The 16,433-nt window shown below is 45.7% G+C and overlaps 1 protein-coding gene across 2 annotated transcripts in view; it reads left to right on the top strand.

Moving 5' to 3' along the window:
• The first annotated feature begins 1,742 nt into the window (after positions 1–1,742).
• Positions 1,743–16,433, top strand: part of LOC111864593 (uncharacterized protein ZK1073.1) — a 119,266-nt gene continuing 104,575 nt past the window's right edge. Inside the window, exons 1-2 of one of the 2 annotated variants that reach the window (XM_023851942.1) lie at positions 1,743–1,831; positions 1,913–2,057. In XM_023851942.1, the coding sequence (XP_023707710.1) occupies positions 1,989–2,057 (69 nt within the window). In that variant the 5' untranslated portion in view covers positions 1,743–1,831; positions 1,913–1,988. Of the gene's footprint in view, positions 2,058–16,433 lie in introns of both variants that reach the window. The other variant, XM_023851941.2, reaches the window with a different exon arrangement.

Raw genomic sequence — 16,433 nt, forward strand, 5'->3', positions numbered from 1 at the left:
GTAAAGCACTATGAATGCAGAATTACGGAAATATTGACAGAAACCACAGAAGTCTGCGTCTCCTCTGCCGATAGCAAGAACCAGTGTTTTATGTGGTGATGGTCACATAAAATCTTCGGCTATAAATCATTGTGAAAACCATTATGGATAGCAAAGATGTCTGTCCTGGAATAAATCGTGACAGTTCAAGAATATGTTATGTGCTATTGGAAAGGCGCTGCTGTCTTAAACATTCTGGCGTTGTACGTTTTAAACAGTGATTCCAATAAAGTGCGAAAAGAAATTATCCGAAATGTCGAATGTATGAACTTTCTGTGTGGTACTGTAACTAGTCAGCGATGATAGCAGCTGTGAAACATGCATTTTTTGTGTGTGTGTGCAGCAAATGCAGTTAGAAAATTTGTACAATTTTGTCGAAAATTACACTGTGCAGAGTCCGTCCTCTTGCATTTCGTTAAATACATATCACATTGAAATATGTTACAAATTAAAGTCATAGATTAAGTGGGCTCTTATTTTTTCACGTCCTAATTTGCTGTCTGATGAGTAGTTCTGGGGCAATTATAAAGTTCGAAGCCGACTTTGTCACGTGGATTGAGGAAAGAACATGGAATGAAGGAGTTTGAGAACAGGGTACTTAAAGAGGATATGTGGACCTAACAGCGATCAAGTAACGGGAGGCTGGAGAAAGTTACATAATGAGGAGTTTCATAATTTGTACTGTTTACCATATGTGGCTGGAGCCGGGACAGCGTAGTCGGTATAGCGACTAGCTACGGGCTGGACGACCTAGCGGTCGGAGTTCGATTCCTGGCAAGGTGAAGAATATTCTCTTCTCCATGTCGTCCAGACCGGCTCTTGGGTCCACTCAACCGCCTATCCAGTGGGTACCGTGGTTCTTTCCCCGGAGGTAAAGCGGCCGAGACGTGAAGCTGACCACTCACCACCAGCTATTGCGGAGGTCAAGAAAATGTGGATCTATACATTCACACCCCTACACGCCTTCATGGCGTAATGCTTAATTAGTTAAGCACAGGGACAACTTTACCTTTTTTTTTTCCTTGGCACTACAGCCCCAGTGGGCCTAGGCCTACCTCCATGAACTTCTCCGTTCACTTAGGTTTTTCTAGATCTTACACATTCGGTAGGACTCCTTGGGCGGGTGATCAGCTCGTGTACACAAACACAGAAAAACGCGCACACACACAAACTTAAAATCCATGCTTTGAGTGGGATTCGAACCCATGATCCGGTTTCCAAGCGAGCGAAGACTACCGTGACCGGCCAACTTTACCTTTACCAGATATGATTAAGATGATCAGATGAAGGAAAATGGGATGGGCGAGGGATGTAGCAAGCATGTGAGAGATAAGAAATACATAGGGCACTGTGGTCGGGAAGCCTGGAGGGGAGGGATCATTTTGAAGCCCTAGGCATGGATGAGAGGATAGTACTAAAAGGAAACTTATATAATAGGTTGGGTGTAGGGGGTATGGATGGGATTGATCAGGCTCAGGATAGGGATACCTAGTGGGCTTTTGTGAACATTTGTTCTGCAAAACACGGGAAGTTTCTTGACTAGTAGAGGAACTCGTAGGTTGTGAAGGAAGACTGCTTCGTGGAGCTTGCTTAATACATCTGAAGAAGAAAATATGAGTGACGTGTTTCCTTGGTCGAGCTAGGCGTTCTCGCAGCAAGTGGCCAACTAGATATAGCATGTGGTCTGCAGAGGGAGGGGATGCAGATGACGCCGGCCACTGCCTCCGTTCCTCTGCTGGGTGTAGCAGCAGTAGTCTGCGGTCGCCCCTCATTCAACTTTTGCTCGGATTAAGTACGCGAGTCTCCGGCATTTCCAGCTGCAATAGTCGTCGGGTGCGGTCACGTCGAATTACAGTTCCATTATCTGTTGCAGCGAACGGCCCGTTCCGTGGGTGGTAGGCATTCGTCACGATTTATCGGCGATTTGAACCAGCTGCCAGGGTACCGAGATGACAGAAAACGGGAGAAAAATTAGTACGGCAGGAAGAAAAATGAGCGTGGGATGCGAAGGAGAAAAGGTAAGCACCTTTACTGTAACGCATGTATTTTGCAGGAATGCCAACATTAGATATGTATGTCGACAAGCCGTTATAAACATGAATGTGCTACGAATTTGGAGCCACTACTCAGTACGGGTGCTCACAAATATTCAGTTTTGGTTTGGAGTTATTTAATGACGCTTTTTAGCTGCGAATGTTATGTAGAGTCGGAGAATATGATGACTAAATAATGAATAGGATAGGATGCGGAAGGAACCGATTGTGGCTTATTTTAAAGTACTGGAAATACAGTGACACGCGGTAGCGTAGTTGGTTGAGGCACTATGCTACAAGCCGGAAGGTCGCGGAATCGAATCCCGATGAGGTCATTGGATTTTTTCAATTTACCTAATCCTTCCAGCCGCACTATGGCCCTGGGGTCGACTCAGCCACTAACAGAAATGACTACTAGGAATATTCTTGGAATGTTCTTGGGGATAAAGCGCGCCCGGCGCGTAAGGCTGACAACCTTGTCGCCATCTATGAGCCGACTGTCTACAAAATGTGGGAACCTCAACGTCTCACAACCTTACGGGCCTCCACGCCCTGTTACAGGGATACCTTTACTTTTTACTTTTACCGGAAATACCCTGCCGTTAATCTGGATTGCCTAAAAAAAACCGCGAAGACGCTAATTCAGGATAGCGGTCTAACTGACACAATTACATGGAGTTGAGTCCTTCAGAATCCAGCAGTCACTAAGATGGCAGAGCAATGCCCAGGCCGGAAATATTACAGTGTTCGTTAAAACCCAACACTGGGTCCATCCTGAGCCACGTGAAATCATCGTGGTTCACGCATTCTATTTTGGAAGGATCCGCTTAGTGTGAAGGCTTCCGTTCAGGTTGTTCGACTGAAATTTTTACAAAGCGAGATTATAGCCGTGCCCCGCTGGAAACAAATCTAGACCATTAACGCAGCATCTAACAAATCATGCCCTTTGAAGAACTGTGAGCTTCAGTGTGATCTGCCATTGAATTCTTTCCAACCATGACATGTGGTTCCCAGTGATGGACGGTGCTGCTGGAGCTACGAGGAAGGGGTGGCCAAAATAAATTCCATTCTTCACACAGCATTGAACAGAATGGCCTGAAATGCTCCCACACTCGCTCCTACGTACCTTCATACAAAAAATGGGGGAAAACACACCACACACGTAAAACAACTAAGAAATCAACGTACGCAGGAGTCTAGTAGTTACCACTTGGGCCTCGCATTTGGGAGATCGCCGAATCTGAACCTATGACCGTAGGTTGATCTACTTTCAAGTGTTTCGTGGATTTCCTCAGTCTGCTCAAGCAATTTTTGAAGCAATACCTCATTTACTGGTTTCGAGATTCTCGAAGCGGTGACTCTAAAGAGTTCTTATCTTCTGAGATAACGCCGTGTAGTCCGGCAAAAGTCAACCGACTTTTCGGAGACATCGCCTCCATCTTCAGTGTCGAAGAGTAAGCCAAACAAGAAACAAGTGTGAAACAGTTAGGAACAAGAGCCGTCTCACTCTTCAAGCCTGAAGATGGAGATTTATGTTCCTCCGAAACGTCAGTTGACTTTTACAACACTACATGTGATTCTGTCTCAGAATAACCTCATTATTTTATCTGTTCTAGATAAAGCATGACATTTGTATACAGCCGGAAGTGATACTTTGTAGCGGTCATTAATACTGTGAATAAGATATGGAGACAAGGATTTTCGAAAGGAACTCTTATATTTACTTATTACACGGATTCCAGCCTTACAGTCCTATTACTATTATTATAGCTATTGTGTTTTGTTATTGCGAAGAGTTTAAATGCAGATTCTCCCTACATTTAATTTGGTTGAATGTGACCTCAAAGATTAACATCACCGTTATGAATGCAGTTGTTAACTTGCGAGCGTTATTTCATACATAATGTGTAGATGTAGTCATGAGCTACCTGAGCACCAAACTTCACGGTTGGTTCATTAGTTACCGCTAGCAAACCTACAGCTTTATAAAGGGAAGTTCTGAAGTTTTGCATGGCGGCCATATTGCTATTTTACATTATCTAAAGACTGAAGATTTTTCAAAACTCTTGTTACCAGACATCATATCAGGACCGTGTATTATGTGAACCTAATGTAGCTTCCACCTCACAAGTTTGCCGTATTATTATTGATAATAAGAAACTAACAAATGTGACGCTGGGTTTGACGCCCAATGGCATTACGTTCATGAAAGAACTGTTCATACCAAGGTTCGTGAAAATCATTCGCCTGGTTCAGAAGTTTAAAGGGGGCCCACAAGACACAATTAGGCAGTATATTGATGCCGAACAGGGTCTAGCGGTAGTACTTGGCAGGTGTTCGGATCTAATCCCGCCTGGGGCACCGTCTATTCCGAGTGAGGTGTCTGCAAGGTAAAGTTGTCCCTCTGCTCAACTAATTAAGCACTACCTCATGAAGGCATATGGGGGAGTAGACATATAGATCCACATTTTCTTGACGTCAACACTAGCTGGAGGTGAATGGTCAGCTCACGCTCCTGCCGCTACACCCCCGGGGAAAGAGCTCCCGGTACCCGTTGTGTAGGAGGCTTGGTGGGCCCCAGAGCCGGTCTTGACGACGTGGAGGAGCGAACATTCTTGACCCTACCAGGACTCGAACTCCAGCCCGTAGCCAGTCGCTATCCCGGCTCCTGAGGTGACTATAGATTTTGTGAGTTCCTTCATGTAAATGTCTGCAGAGCATCCCAATTAGACCATGGCCGCATGCATCTGAATCCGTTTAAATCATCCGGCTGTATATAGTATCGGAACTCATAGCATGATTAAGTAACCATATAAATAAATAATAGCAAAATCTTGGTGATATCATAAGCTTCTACTTTTGTCTTTACCCTAAGAACGTAAAGGAGGCTAAAATCCCCCTCCTGATAATTCATTTTACATAGATGGAGCCGGGGAACTTTTCTTATTGTTTGTTTCTCGATGTTACATTCGTCGACCAGTGGGGGAACTACATGTGGCACCGAATGTCTTCTCCATATTTGTATCCGTTTAGTAAACATCGTAAACGAAGTATAGTAATTACAGAGCTCGGAATGTTTTTGTAGTTGTGCACAGTCTTTAAGTGAGGCAGCCTCAAACAGGGAAGTCGACCTTCATCTAGAACCATACGTGTTATGATCGTAACAGGGACTTTCATGCAATAACACTGAAGCAGGGTACTTCATAATCTAGTTCGAATATGTGACGATTCCATCCTAGTTACGTAACTCTCTCCTAGCACCCTGATTATTGCCAACCAATAGCTTTATTTTCGTAGGATTTTAGATTCTCACAGTGGTTGTTAAGAAAAGTTCTATCTACTGGGTTATAACGTCATGCAGTCCGTTGAAAGTCAGTCGACGTTTCGGAGGAACATATCGCCTACATCTTCAGGGTCTTCGACTACATGGCGTTATATCCCTGAAGACAGAACTCTTCAGCTTTATTTTCGTCTATTTGTGATTTATTTCTCGACACTGTTAAGTAGCTCAAACTTATATTCGTACAGTGATAAGATGGTTAGTGAATAATGAACAGGAGAGGATAGGGAAGGGACCAGTCCTGTTCTAATTTGGGGTACTAAGTAAAAACGTAAGTAAAGGTATCCCTGTAACAGGCCGTGGAGGTCCATAGGTTGTGAGATGTTGAGGTTCCCACATTTTCTAGACAGTCGACTCATAGATGGCGGTAAGGTTGTCAGCCTTACGCGCCGGCCGCCCTTAACCCCCAAGAACATTCCTGGTACTCATTTATGTTAGAGGCTGAGTCGACCCCAGGACCATAGTGCGGCTGGAAGGATTAGGTCAATTGAAAAAATCCAGTGACCACATCGGGACTTTCCGACTTGTAGCAGAGCGCCTCAACCAACTACGCTACCGCGTGCCCCCATGCTTGGTCCGATAGGTTTAGATAATGGGACTTGAATAATTTGCTTCCCGGAAGTTGAGGTACGCTGATGACTCACAAAACTCTGGTAGGAGAATGTGTTTGTTATTCCAGTAGAATCCGAAGGGACCTTCACGCTACTCCTTCAGTGCAGTTACTTCCAAGAATGCATAGTAGATGCCTCGTATGTTTATGTCGAGAATCACAAACAAGACGTTCTGTTACAGTCATAGCACACAACGCTCTCATTGAGCCGTTCACTTTTTCAGTTTAATTTCTTACTAAAATAAACTTTTCTGTACATGTATTACGTCATTTGAGCTTAAAAAATTCCCGCTTGTAACAGGAATTCTGTAACTTCGCGTAAAGCTGTAAAATTATTATTTTGTGCCTTCTCCCGCATCTGAGTTTATTTAAAACTACAAATTTTCGGAAATTGTTTTCTATTTCCACCTTCATAGGAACGGGACACAATGTAAAACATAGGCTGCTCTCAAACCATGAACCGTGGACTGTGGTTTGGGAGTGTCCTTATCAAGTGCCAGAAAAGTAGGTATTCTGTATCCTTTGCACATGAAGATGGAAACAGAACTAATTTCCACCTGATAGGCCTGTATAGAAGTAACGCTCTAGACTTTTATTCCGGGGGGGCGGGGATTGTAGGGATACCGGGTGTAGTGACTGAGGATGTCCGTGGCTTTCCTCAGTCCCCCTAGCAAACTTTAGGATAGTACCTCGATTAGTCTACGACCGCTTCTTTTTAGATTCTTGCCAGTTCATCATTCGTTAGCCATCACATCATGTGATGTTCTGTAGTCTCGATATTGGAAGCATCGTCAAGTAACGTACGAGGGAATATGAACTCGTTTCCGAAACATACGACTGTTAATAATTTCAACTATTTACAAAGACCAGAATAACAGTTTTAAATAAGGAAACTCACTCTTCATGTATGCAATATTTCAGGAAGCTCAGTATGGAATAAAAGTGTGTAAACAAAAAGCAATAAACATAGACCAAATTAAGTTGGGTTACTTCCTCGCTCACTGTTTCCGTTTCCATTCAACTTTTCCGGATTTATTTGAGACAATTTTAAATTAGTTTTCTTCTTGTATTCTTGGCACAAAAGAATGCATCCTTACGTGTTACAGAGCGCCCGTTTAAGGCGTATTGTGTTGTATTTAAAATAATAGGCCTATATTGAGATATTGGAAATTTGTAATAATAATGGCTTGAACTTTGGATATAAGTTCGTTTTTAGAAACGTGTTGAAGGTTTCAGCACTCAAAGTCTGAAAAATGATAATTGCTTGAACTCTGGACATAATTTCGTTTTTAGAAACGTCTCGAAGGTTTCAGCACTCAAAGTCTGAAAAATGATAATGGCTTGAACTCTGGGCATAATTTCGTTTTTAGAAACGTCCTGAAGGTTTCAGCACTCAAAGTCTGAAAAATGAGAATGACTTGAACTCTGGGCATAATTTCGTTTTTAGAAACGTCCTGAAGGTTTCTGCACTCAAAGTCTGAAAAATGATAATGGCTTGAACTCTGGGCATAATTTCATTTTTACAAACGTCCTGAAGGTTTCAGCACTCAAAGTCTGAAAAATGATAATGGCTTGAACTCTGGACATAATTTCGTTTTTAGAAACGTCTTGAAGGTTTCAGCACTCCAAGTTTGAAAAATGACAGCATCAACAAGAGTACGATAACATAGGAGAAAACTAACTTTTCAAATTAATTATGCTGATGCCAAATCTGGACGCAAACATATAGCATCACGTAACAGTTTCGTGAAGTGCTTCCTTGATATCGACATTAAATTACAGTGAGCTGCTCTGTGACGTATGACTCGTGCAGCGATCCATGTTGGTCAGGACATCATAAAGCGAGATCTTGAAAACCTTCCGTAACATTTTGTGCCCTTTGCAGCCAACTCAAACTTCACTCGTTTATGTTTTCTGAGCTTCGCCAGCTACACCAAGAACTGGAATAGCCCAAACTTTAAACCATTATTTTGTGGACGTCGACGTACAAGAAAATACCGTCTTCTAGCAAGGCTTCTTCAGTTGGAGGGTAAATATGTTTACACCACGCCATGAAGACGTATGGTGGACTGGAGATATAGGTCCACGTGATCTAACCTTGGCGCTGAATGAAATGTGCTGCCAGATGTATTTCCGTCAGTCGGTAGGGTAAATTGCTGTCGGTCCTCGTCAGCACAATTAGTCTTCTTTTTTTTTCCAAGATTTTTCATGTTTTTCAAAGGGTCCTTCTCTTTGACGAGTGGAGGGATCCGGTCTGGGGAAGAAGTTCCACTTATTGTACAGTGTAGACTGAGCTATCTCTTGCCATATGCCTCTCCATTATGATTTACAAAATTAGATAAGTGATTCGAATATGTAAATTTATATAAACATCTGTTGAACAGATGATTAATACATGATGCTCACCGTGGTAACAAGAAAAAACTAAACTCCGTGTCCTGTAGTTCGCAAGCGAACTATATCGACCGAGCAACCGCCGCTTGTCGGCGAAGATAGTACCAACTTTAGAGGATAGAGAATGTCGCGTGTTCAGCATAACGGAACCCCACGGCCGTAAATCTCGATTTTCTAGACCGGAGACACTTTTCTTTGAAGTAATTCCTCAGTTATCCTCATGAAGCTTAGTGGAACCCGTTCCAGACCCACAACTTCTCAGAAAATCTAGTAGCGCAAGGAATCGAACCCGGACCTCTGAATCTGTAGCCAGGAACTCTGACCACTAGAGCACAGAGGCGGTCGCAATAAACAGAAACAGGTTTTTCTTTTTATTTATTCATCGCTTTCAGCGCTTGAACACGTATATTCTCAATTTCGCCGGAGAATCTGTGTAGTTCTATATAATAGAATTCAGTTTATGGTTATTTATAGATAAGTTATGCCGTTCTCTAACCACAGTAATTTTCACCTTCTTAACAGTAGGGAATGGTACAGATCACTTCCTGATTGATGCACAAAAGTCTACTGCGCAAAACTAACGTACCCTAACCTAACATAACTAATCCAACCTAACCTAATTTAACCTAACTTAGCCTACACTAATCTAACCTAACCTAACCTAACCTAACTTAGCCTAGCCTAACCTAACCAAAACTAGCCTAGCCTAGCCTCGTTTCGCCTCGCCCCGTCTAGCCTCGCCTCACGTGAAGTTACGTCAAGTCACGCCAAATCAGACCAAGTCACGTCAAGTACGAAAAGTCACGTCAAATCACGCCAACTCACGTCACGTCACGTCACTTCACCTGACCTCACCTCACCTGACCTCACCTGACCTCACCTAACTTAAGAGCAGGGAATGGTGCCGCTTAGTTACTGATTGATGCGCACAAGTCTACTGCGCAAACATAACCTAACCGAACCTAACCTAACCTTACCTAGCCGTCTACTGCCTAACCTAACATAACCTAAACTAACCCAACCTAATCTAACCTAACCTTACCTAACCTAACCTAGCTTACCCAAGCCTCGCATCGCCTCGCCCCGTCAGGCCTCGCCTAACGTCAAGTAACGTCAAGTCAGGTCACGTAACGTAACGTCACCTCACTTCACCCCACCCCACCACACCTCACCTAACCTCACCTAAATTAACAGCAGCGAATGGTAACCCTCAGTTACTGATTGATGGGCACAAGTCTACTGCGCAAACCTAACCTAACCTAACCTAACCTAACAAAACTTAACCTAACATAACCTAACCTAATCTAAATTAACCTAACCTACCCTACCCTACCCTACCCTACCCTAGCCTAGCCTAGCCTAGCCTAGCCTCGCCTCACGGCAAGTCACGTCAAATCACGTCAAATCACGTCAAATCACTCCAAGCAACGTCAAGTACGTCAAATCACGCCAATTCACGCTAAGTCACGTCAAGTACGTGAAGTCACGTAAAGTCACGTCACACACTCCCTTCACCTCACCTAACTTAAGAGCAGGGATTGGTACCCCTCAGTTACTGATTGATGCGCACAAGTCTACAGCGCAAACCTAATCTAGCCTAGCCTAGCCTAACCCAACCTAACCTAACCCAACCAGACCTAACATAACCTAACCTAACCTAGCTTAGCCTCCCCTCGCCTCGCCTTACGTCAAGTCATTTCAAGTCACGCCAAATCACGCCAAATCACGCCAAGGCACGCCAAGTCACGTGACCTCGTCTAGTCTCACCTGACCTCAAATCACCTCACTTCACCTCACCTCACCTCACTTCACTTAACAGCAGTGAATGGTAACCGTCAGTTACTGATTGATGCGCACAAGTCTACTGCGCAAACATAACCTAACTTAACCTAGCCTAACCTAACCCAACTTAACCTAACCTAACCTACCCTAGCGTAGCCTCGCCCCGCATCAAGTTAAGTCACGTCAAAACACGCCAAGTCACGTCAAGTCACACGAAGTCACGTCAAATCACGCTAAGTCACGTTAAGTACGTCAACTCACGTCTAGTGACGCCAAGTCACGTAAAGTCACATCAAGTACGTCAAGTCCTGTAAAGTAACGCCAAGTTACGCTTAGTCACGTAAGGTCATGGCAAGTACGTCTAGTCACGCCAAGTCAGGCCAAGTCACGTCAAGTACGTCAATACGCTTAGAGTCAAGTCAAGTCACGCCAAGTCACGTGAGGTCACGTCAAGTCACAAGTCCCGTAACGTCACGCAAAGTCACGTCAAGTTACGTAACGTCACGTTACCCCCTCACTTCACCTCACCTCACCACACCACACCTCACCTTACCTCACCTAACTTAACAGCAGGGAATGGTAACCCTCAGTTACTGATTGAAGCGCACGTCTACTGCGCAAACTTAATCTAACCTAACCTAGCCTAACCTAACCCAACCTAACCTAACCTAACCTAACCTACCCTAATCTAATCTAACCTAGTCTAGCCTAGCCTAACCTCGCCTCGCCTTACGCCACGTCACCTCAAGTCAAATGACGTCAAGTCACGTCAAGTCACGTTACGTAACGTCATCTCACTTCACCTCACCTCACCTCACCTCACCTCACCACACCTCACCTTACCTCACCTAACTTAACAGCAGGGAATGGTAAACCTCAGTTACTGATTGATGCGCACAAGTCTACTGCGCAAACCTAACCTAACCTAACCTAACCTAGCCTAACCTAACCTAATCTAACCTAACCTAACCTAACCTAACCTGACATACCCTAGCGTAGCCTCGCCTCGCCACGCCCCGTCTCGCCCCTTCTCGCCGCGCCTCAAGTTAAGTCACGTCAAAACACGCCAAGTCACACGAAGTCACGTCAAATCACGCCAAGTCACGCTAAGTCACGTCAAGTACGTCAAGTCACGTCAAGTGAGGCCAAGTCACGTCAAGTACCTCAACTCCCGTAAAGTCACGCCAAGTCACGTGAGGTCACGTCAAGTACGTCAAGTCTCGTCTAGTTAGGCCAATTCACGTCAAGTAGGTCAAGTCCGGTAAAGTCACGTCAAATCACGCAAAGTCACGCTTAGTCACGTAAAGTCATGGCAAGTACATCAACTCACACGAAGTCACGTCAAATCACGCTAAGTCACGTCAAGTACGTCGAGTCACGTCTAGTGACGCCAAGTCACGTGAAATCACATCAAGTACGTCAAGTTCCGTAAAGTCACGTCAAATCACGCCAAGTTACGCTTAGTCACGTAAAGTCATGGCAAGTACGTCTAGTCACGCCAAGTGAGGCCAAGTCACGTCAAGTACCACAACTTCCGTAAAGCCACGCCAAGTCACGCCATGTAGGTCAAGTCCCGTAAAGTCACGGCAAGTCACGCTTAGTCACGTAAAGTCATGGCAAGTACATCAAGTCAGGCCAAGTCACGTCAAGTAGGTGAAGTCCTGTTAAGTCACGGCAAGTCACGTCAAATCACGCCAAGTCACGCTTAGTCACGTAAAGTCATGGCAAGTACATCAAGTCAGGCCAAGTCACGTCAAGTAGGTGAAGTCCTGTTAAGTCACGGCAAGTCACGTCAAATCACGCCAAGTCACGCTTAGTCACGTAAAGTCATGGCAAGTACATCAAGTCACGCCAAGCCAGGCCAAGTCACGTCAAGTACCTCAACTCCCGTAAAGTCACGCCAAGTCACGTGAGGTCACGTCAAGTACGTCAAGCCACGCCAAGTCAGGCGAAGTCACGTCAAGTAGGTCAAGTCCCGTAAAGTCACGGCAAGTCACGACAAATCACGCCAAGTCACGCTTAGTCACGTAAAGTCATGGCAAGTACATCAAGTCACGCCAAGTCAGGCCAAGTCACGTCAAGTAGGTGAAGTCCTGTAAAGTCACGGCAAGTCACGTCAAATCACGCCAAGTCACGCTTAGTCACGTAAAGTCATGGCAAGTACATCAAGTCACGCCAAGCCAGGTCAAGTCACGTCAAGTACCTCAACTCCCGTAAAGTCACGTGAGGTCACGTCAAGTACGTCAAGCCACGCCAAGTCAAGCCAAGTCACGTCAAGTAGGTGAAGTCCTGTAAAGTCACGTCAAATCACGCCAAGTCACGCTTAGTCACGTAAAATCACGGCAAGTACATCAAGTCACGCCAAGCCAGGCCAAGTCACGTCAAGTACGTCAATTCACGTCTAGTCGCGCCAAGTCACGTGAAGTCACGTCAAGTCCCAGAAGTCACGTCAAATCACACCAAGTCACGCTTAGTCATGGCAAATACGTGAAGTCACGCCAAGTCACGTGAAACCACGTCAAGTAACGTAAAGTCACGTCAAGTCCCATAACGTCACGCCAAGTCACGTTAAGTCACGCTACGTAACGTCACCTCACATCACTTCACCTCATCTCACCACACCTCACCTTACCTCACCTAACTTAACAGCAGGGAATGGTAACCCTCAGTTACTGATTGATGCGCACGTCTACTGCGCAAACTTAATCTAACCTAACCTAGCCTAACCCAACCTAACCTAACCTAACCTAACATAACCTAACCCAACCTAACCTAACCTACCCTAATCTAATCTAACCTAGTCTAGCCTAGCCTAACCTCGCCTCGCCTTACGCCACGTCACCTCAAGTCATTTCAAGTCACACCAAGTCAAGTCAAATGACGTCAAGTCACGCCAAGTCACGTTACGTAACGTCACCTCACTTCACCTCACCTCACCACACCTCACCTTACCTCACCTAACTTAACAGCAGGGAATGGTAAACCTCAGTTACTGATTGATGCGCACAAGTCTACTGCGCAGACCTAACCTAACCTAACCTAGGTTAACCTAGCCTAACCTAACCTAACCTAACCTAACCTGACGTACCCTAGCGTAGCCTCGCCTCGCCACGCCCCGTCTCGCCCCTTCTCGCCGCGCCTCAAGTTAAGTCACGTCAATACACGCCAAGTCACAAGAAGTCACGTCAAATCACGCCAAGTTACGCTTAGTCACGTAAAGTCATGGCAAGTACGTCTAGTCACGCCAAGTGAGGCCAAGTCACGTCAAGTACCACAACTTCCGTAAAGCCACGCCAAGTCACGTCAAGTAAGTCAAGGCAGGTCTAGTCACGCCAAGTCACGTCAAGTAGGTCAAGTCCCGTAAAGTCACGGCAAGTCACGTCAAATCACGCCAAGTCACGTAAAGTGATGGCAAATACGTGAAGTCACGCCAAGCCAGGCCAAGTCACGTCAAGTCACGTGAAGCCACGTCAAGTAACGTAAAGTCACGCCAAGTCACGTTAAGTCACGCCACGTAACGTCACGTTACCTCACTTCACCTCACCTCAGGTAACTTAAGAGCAGGGAATGGTACCCCTCAGTTACTGATTGATGCGCACAAGTCTACTGCGCAAACTTAATCTAACCTACCCAAACCTAACCTAGCCTAACCTAACCTAACCTAACCCAACATAACCTAACCTACTCTAACCTAATCTAACCTAGTCTAGCCTAGCCTAGCCTAACCTCGCCTCGCCTTATGCCAAGTCACCTCAAGTCATTTCAAGTCACGCCAAATCAAGTCAAATGACATCAAGTCACGCCAAGTCACGTCAAGTCACGTCACGTAACGTCACCTCACTTCACTTCACCTCACCTCACCACACCGCACCTTACCTCACCTAACTTAACAGCAGGGAATGGTACCCCTCAGTTACTGATTGATGCGCACGTCTGCTGCGCAAACTTAATCTAACGTAACCTAGCCTAACCTAACCCAACCTAACCTAACCTAACCTAGTCTAGCCTAGCTTATAGTCGCCTCGCCTTACGCCAGGTCACCTCAAGTCATTTCAAGTCACGCCAAGTCAAGTCAAATGACGTCAAGTCACGTCAAGTCACGTCACGTAACGTAACGTCACCTCACTTCACCTCACCTCACCACACCTCACCTTACCTCACCTAACTTAACAGTAGGGAATGGTAAACCTCAGTTACTGATTGATGCGCACAAGTCTACTGCGCAAACCTAACCTAACCAAACCTAACCTAGCTTAACCTAGCCTAACCTAATATAACCTATCCTAACCTAACCTAACCTAACCTGACGTACCCTAGCGTAGCCTCGCCTCGCCACGCCCCGTCTCGCCCCTTCTCGCCGCGCCTCAAGTTAAGTCACGTCAAAACACGCCAAGTCACGTCAAGTACGTCAAGTCTCGTAAAGTCACGTCAAATCACGCCAAGTTACGCTTAGTCACGTAAAGTCATGGCAGTACGTCTAGTCACGCCAAGTCACGTAAGGTCACGTCAAGTCACGCCAAGTCAGGCCAAGTCACAGCAAGTAGGTCAAGTCCCGTAAAGTCACGGCAAGTCACGTCAAGTCACGCTTAGTCACGTAAAGTCATGGCAAGTACATCAAGTGACGTCAAGTCACGTCAAGTACGTCAAGTCACGTCTAGTAGCGCCAAGTCACGTGAAGTCACGTCAAGTAGGTCAAGTCCCGTAAAGTCACGCCAAGTCACGTCAAATCGCACCAAGTCACGCTTAGTCACGTAAAGTCATGGCAAATACGTGAAGTCACGCAAAGCCAGGCCAAGTCACGTCAAGTCACGTGAAGCCACGTCAAGTAAGGTAAAGTCACGTCAAGTCTCGTAACGTCACGCCAAGTCACGTCACGTAACGTCACGTTACCTCCTCACTTCACCTCACCTCACCACACTTCACCTCACTTAACTTAAGAGCAGGAAATGGTACCCCTCAGTTACTGATTGATGCGCACAAGTCTACTGCGCAAACTTAATCTAACCTAGGCAAACCTAACCTAACCCAACCTAACATAACCTAACCTAATCTAACCTAGTCTAGCCTAGCCTAACCTCGCCTCGCCTTACGCCACGTCACCTCAAGTCATTTCAAGTCACACCAAGTCAAGTCAAATGACGTCAAGTCACGCCAAGTCACGTCAAGTCAGGTCACGTAACGTAACGTAACGTCACCTCACCTCACCTCACCTCACCTCACCTCACCACACCTCACCTTACCTCACCTAACTTAACAGCAGGGAATGGTAACCCTCAGTTACTGATTGATGCGCACAAGTCTACTGCGCAAACTTAACCTAACCTAGCCTAACCTAACAAAACTTAACCCAACCTAACCTACCCTACCCTAGCCTAGCCTACCCTCGCCTCGCCCCGCCCGACCCCGCCACGACTCGCCTCGCGCCGTCTCGCCTCCCCTCACGTCAAGTCACGTGAAACCTCGTCAAATCACACCAAGTCACGTAAAGTCACGCGAAGTCACGTCAAATCACGCCAAGTCACGTCAAGTACATCAAGTCACGCCAAGTCTACTGCGCAAACCTAATCTAACGCCACGCCATGTCACGTCAAGTCACATAACGTCACGTCACCCCCTCACTTCACCTCATCACACCTCACCTCACCTAACTTAAGAGCAGGGAAGGGTACCCCTCAGTTACTGATTGATGCGCACAAGTCTACTGCGCAAACCTAATCTAACCTAACCTATCCTAGCCTAAGCTAACCCAACCTAACCTAACCTAATCTAATCTAACCTAACCTGCGCTCGCCTCGCCACGTCCCGTCTCGCCCCGCCTCAAGTTAAGTCACGTCAAATCACGCCAAGTCACGCTAAGTGACGTAAAGTCACTTCTAGTGACGCCAAGTCACGTGAAGTCACGTCAAGTACGTCAAGTCCCGTAAAGTCACGTCAAATCACGCCAAGTTACGCTTAGTCACGTCAAGTCACGCCAAGTGAGGTGGCAGGTTTTCTCCGAGTACTTCTGTTTCCCTTGCCAATTCTCATTCCACCAACTGCTCCACATTCATAATCATCATCATAATCATCATCTATCACCCGGGGCTGGTACAATAGGACAGTTAGTGGCCGACGTACCAAGTGAACTAAGTCTCAACAAACTCAAAGGAAAAAAACCTATCATCTCCCACCCATCCGAGACTCCTTAAATTTATCTTCTTGAAAATATTTGGCGCAGAATATATATATATATATA

Source organism: Cryptotermes secundus, unplaced genomic scaffold (genome assembly GCF_002891405.2).
Source record: "Cryptotermes secundus unplaced genomic scaffold, Csec_1.0 scaffold7, whole genome shotgun sequence".
Taxonomy (NCBI): domain Eukaryota; kingdom Metazoa; phylum Arthropoda; class Insecta; order Blattodea; family Kalotermitidae; genus Cryptotermes; species Cryptotermes secundus.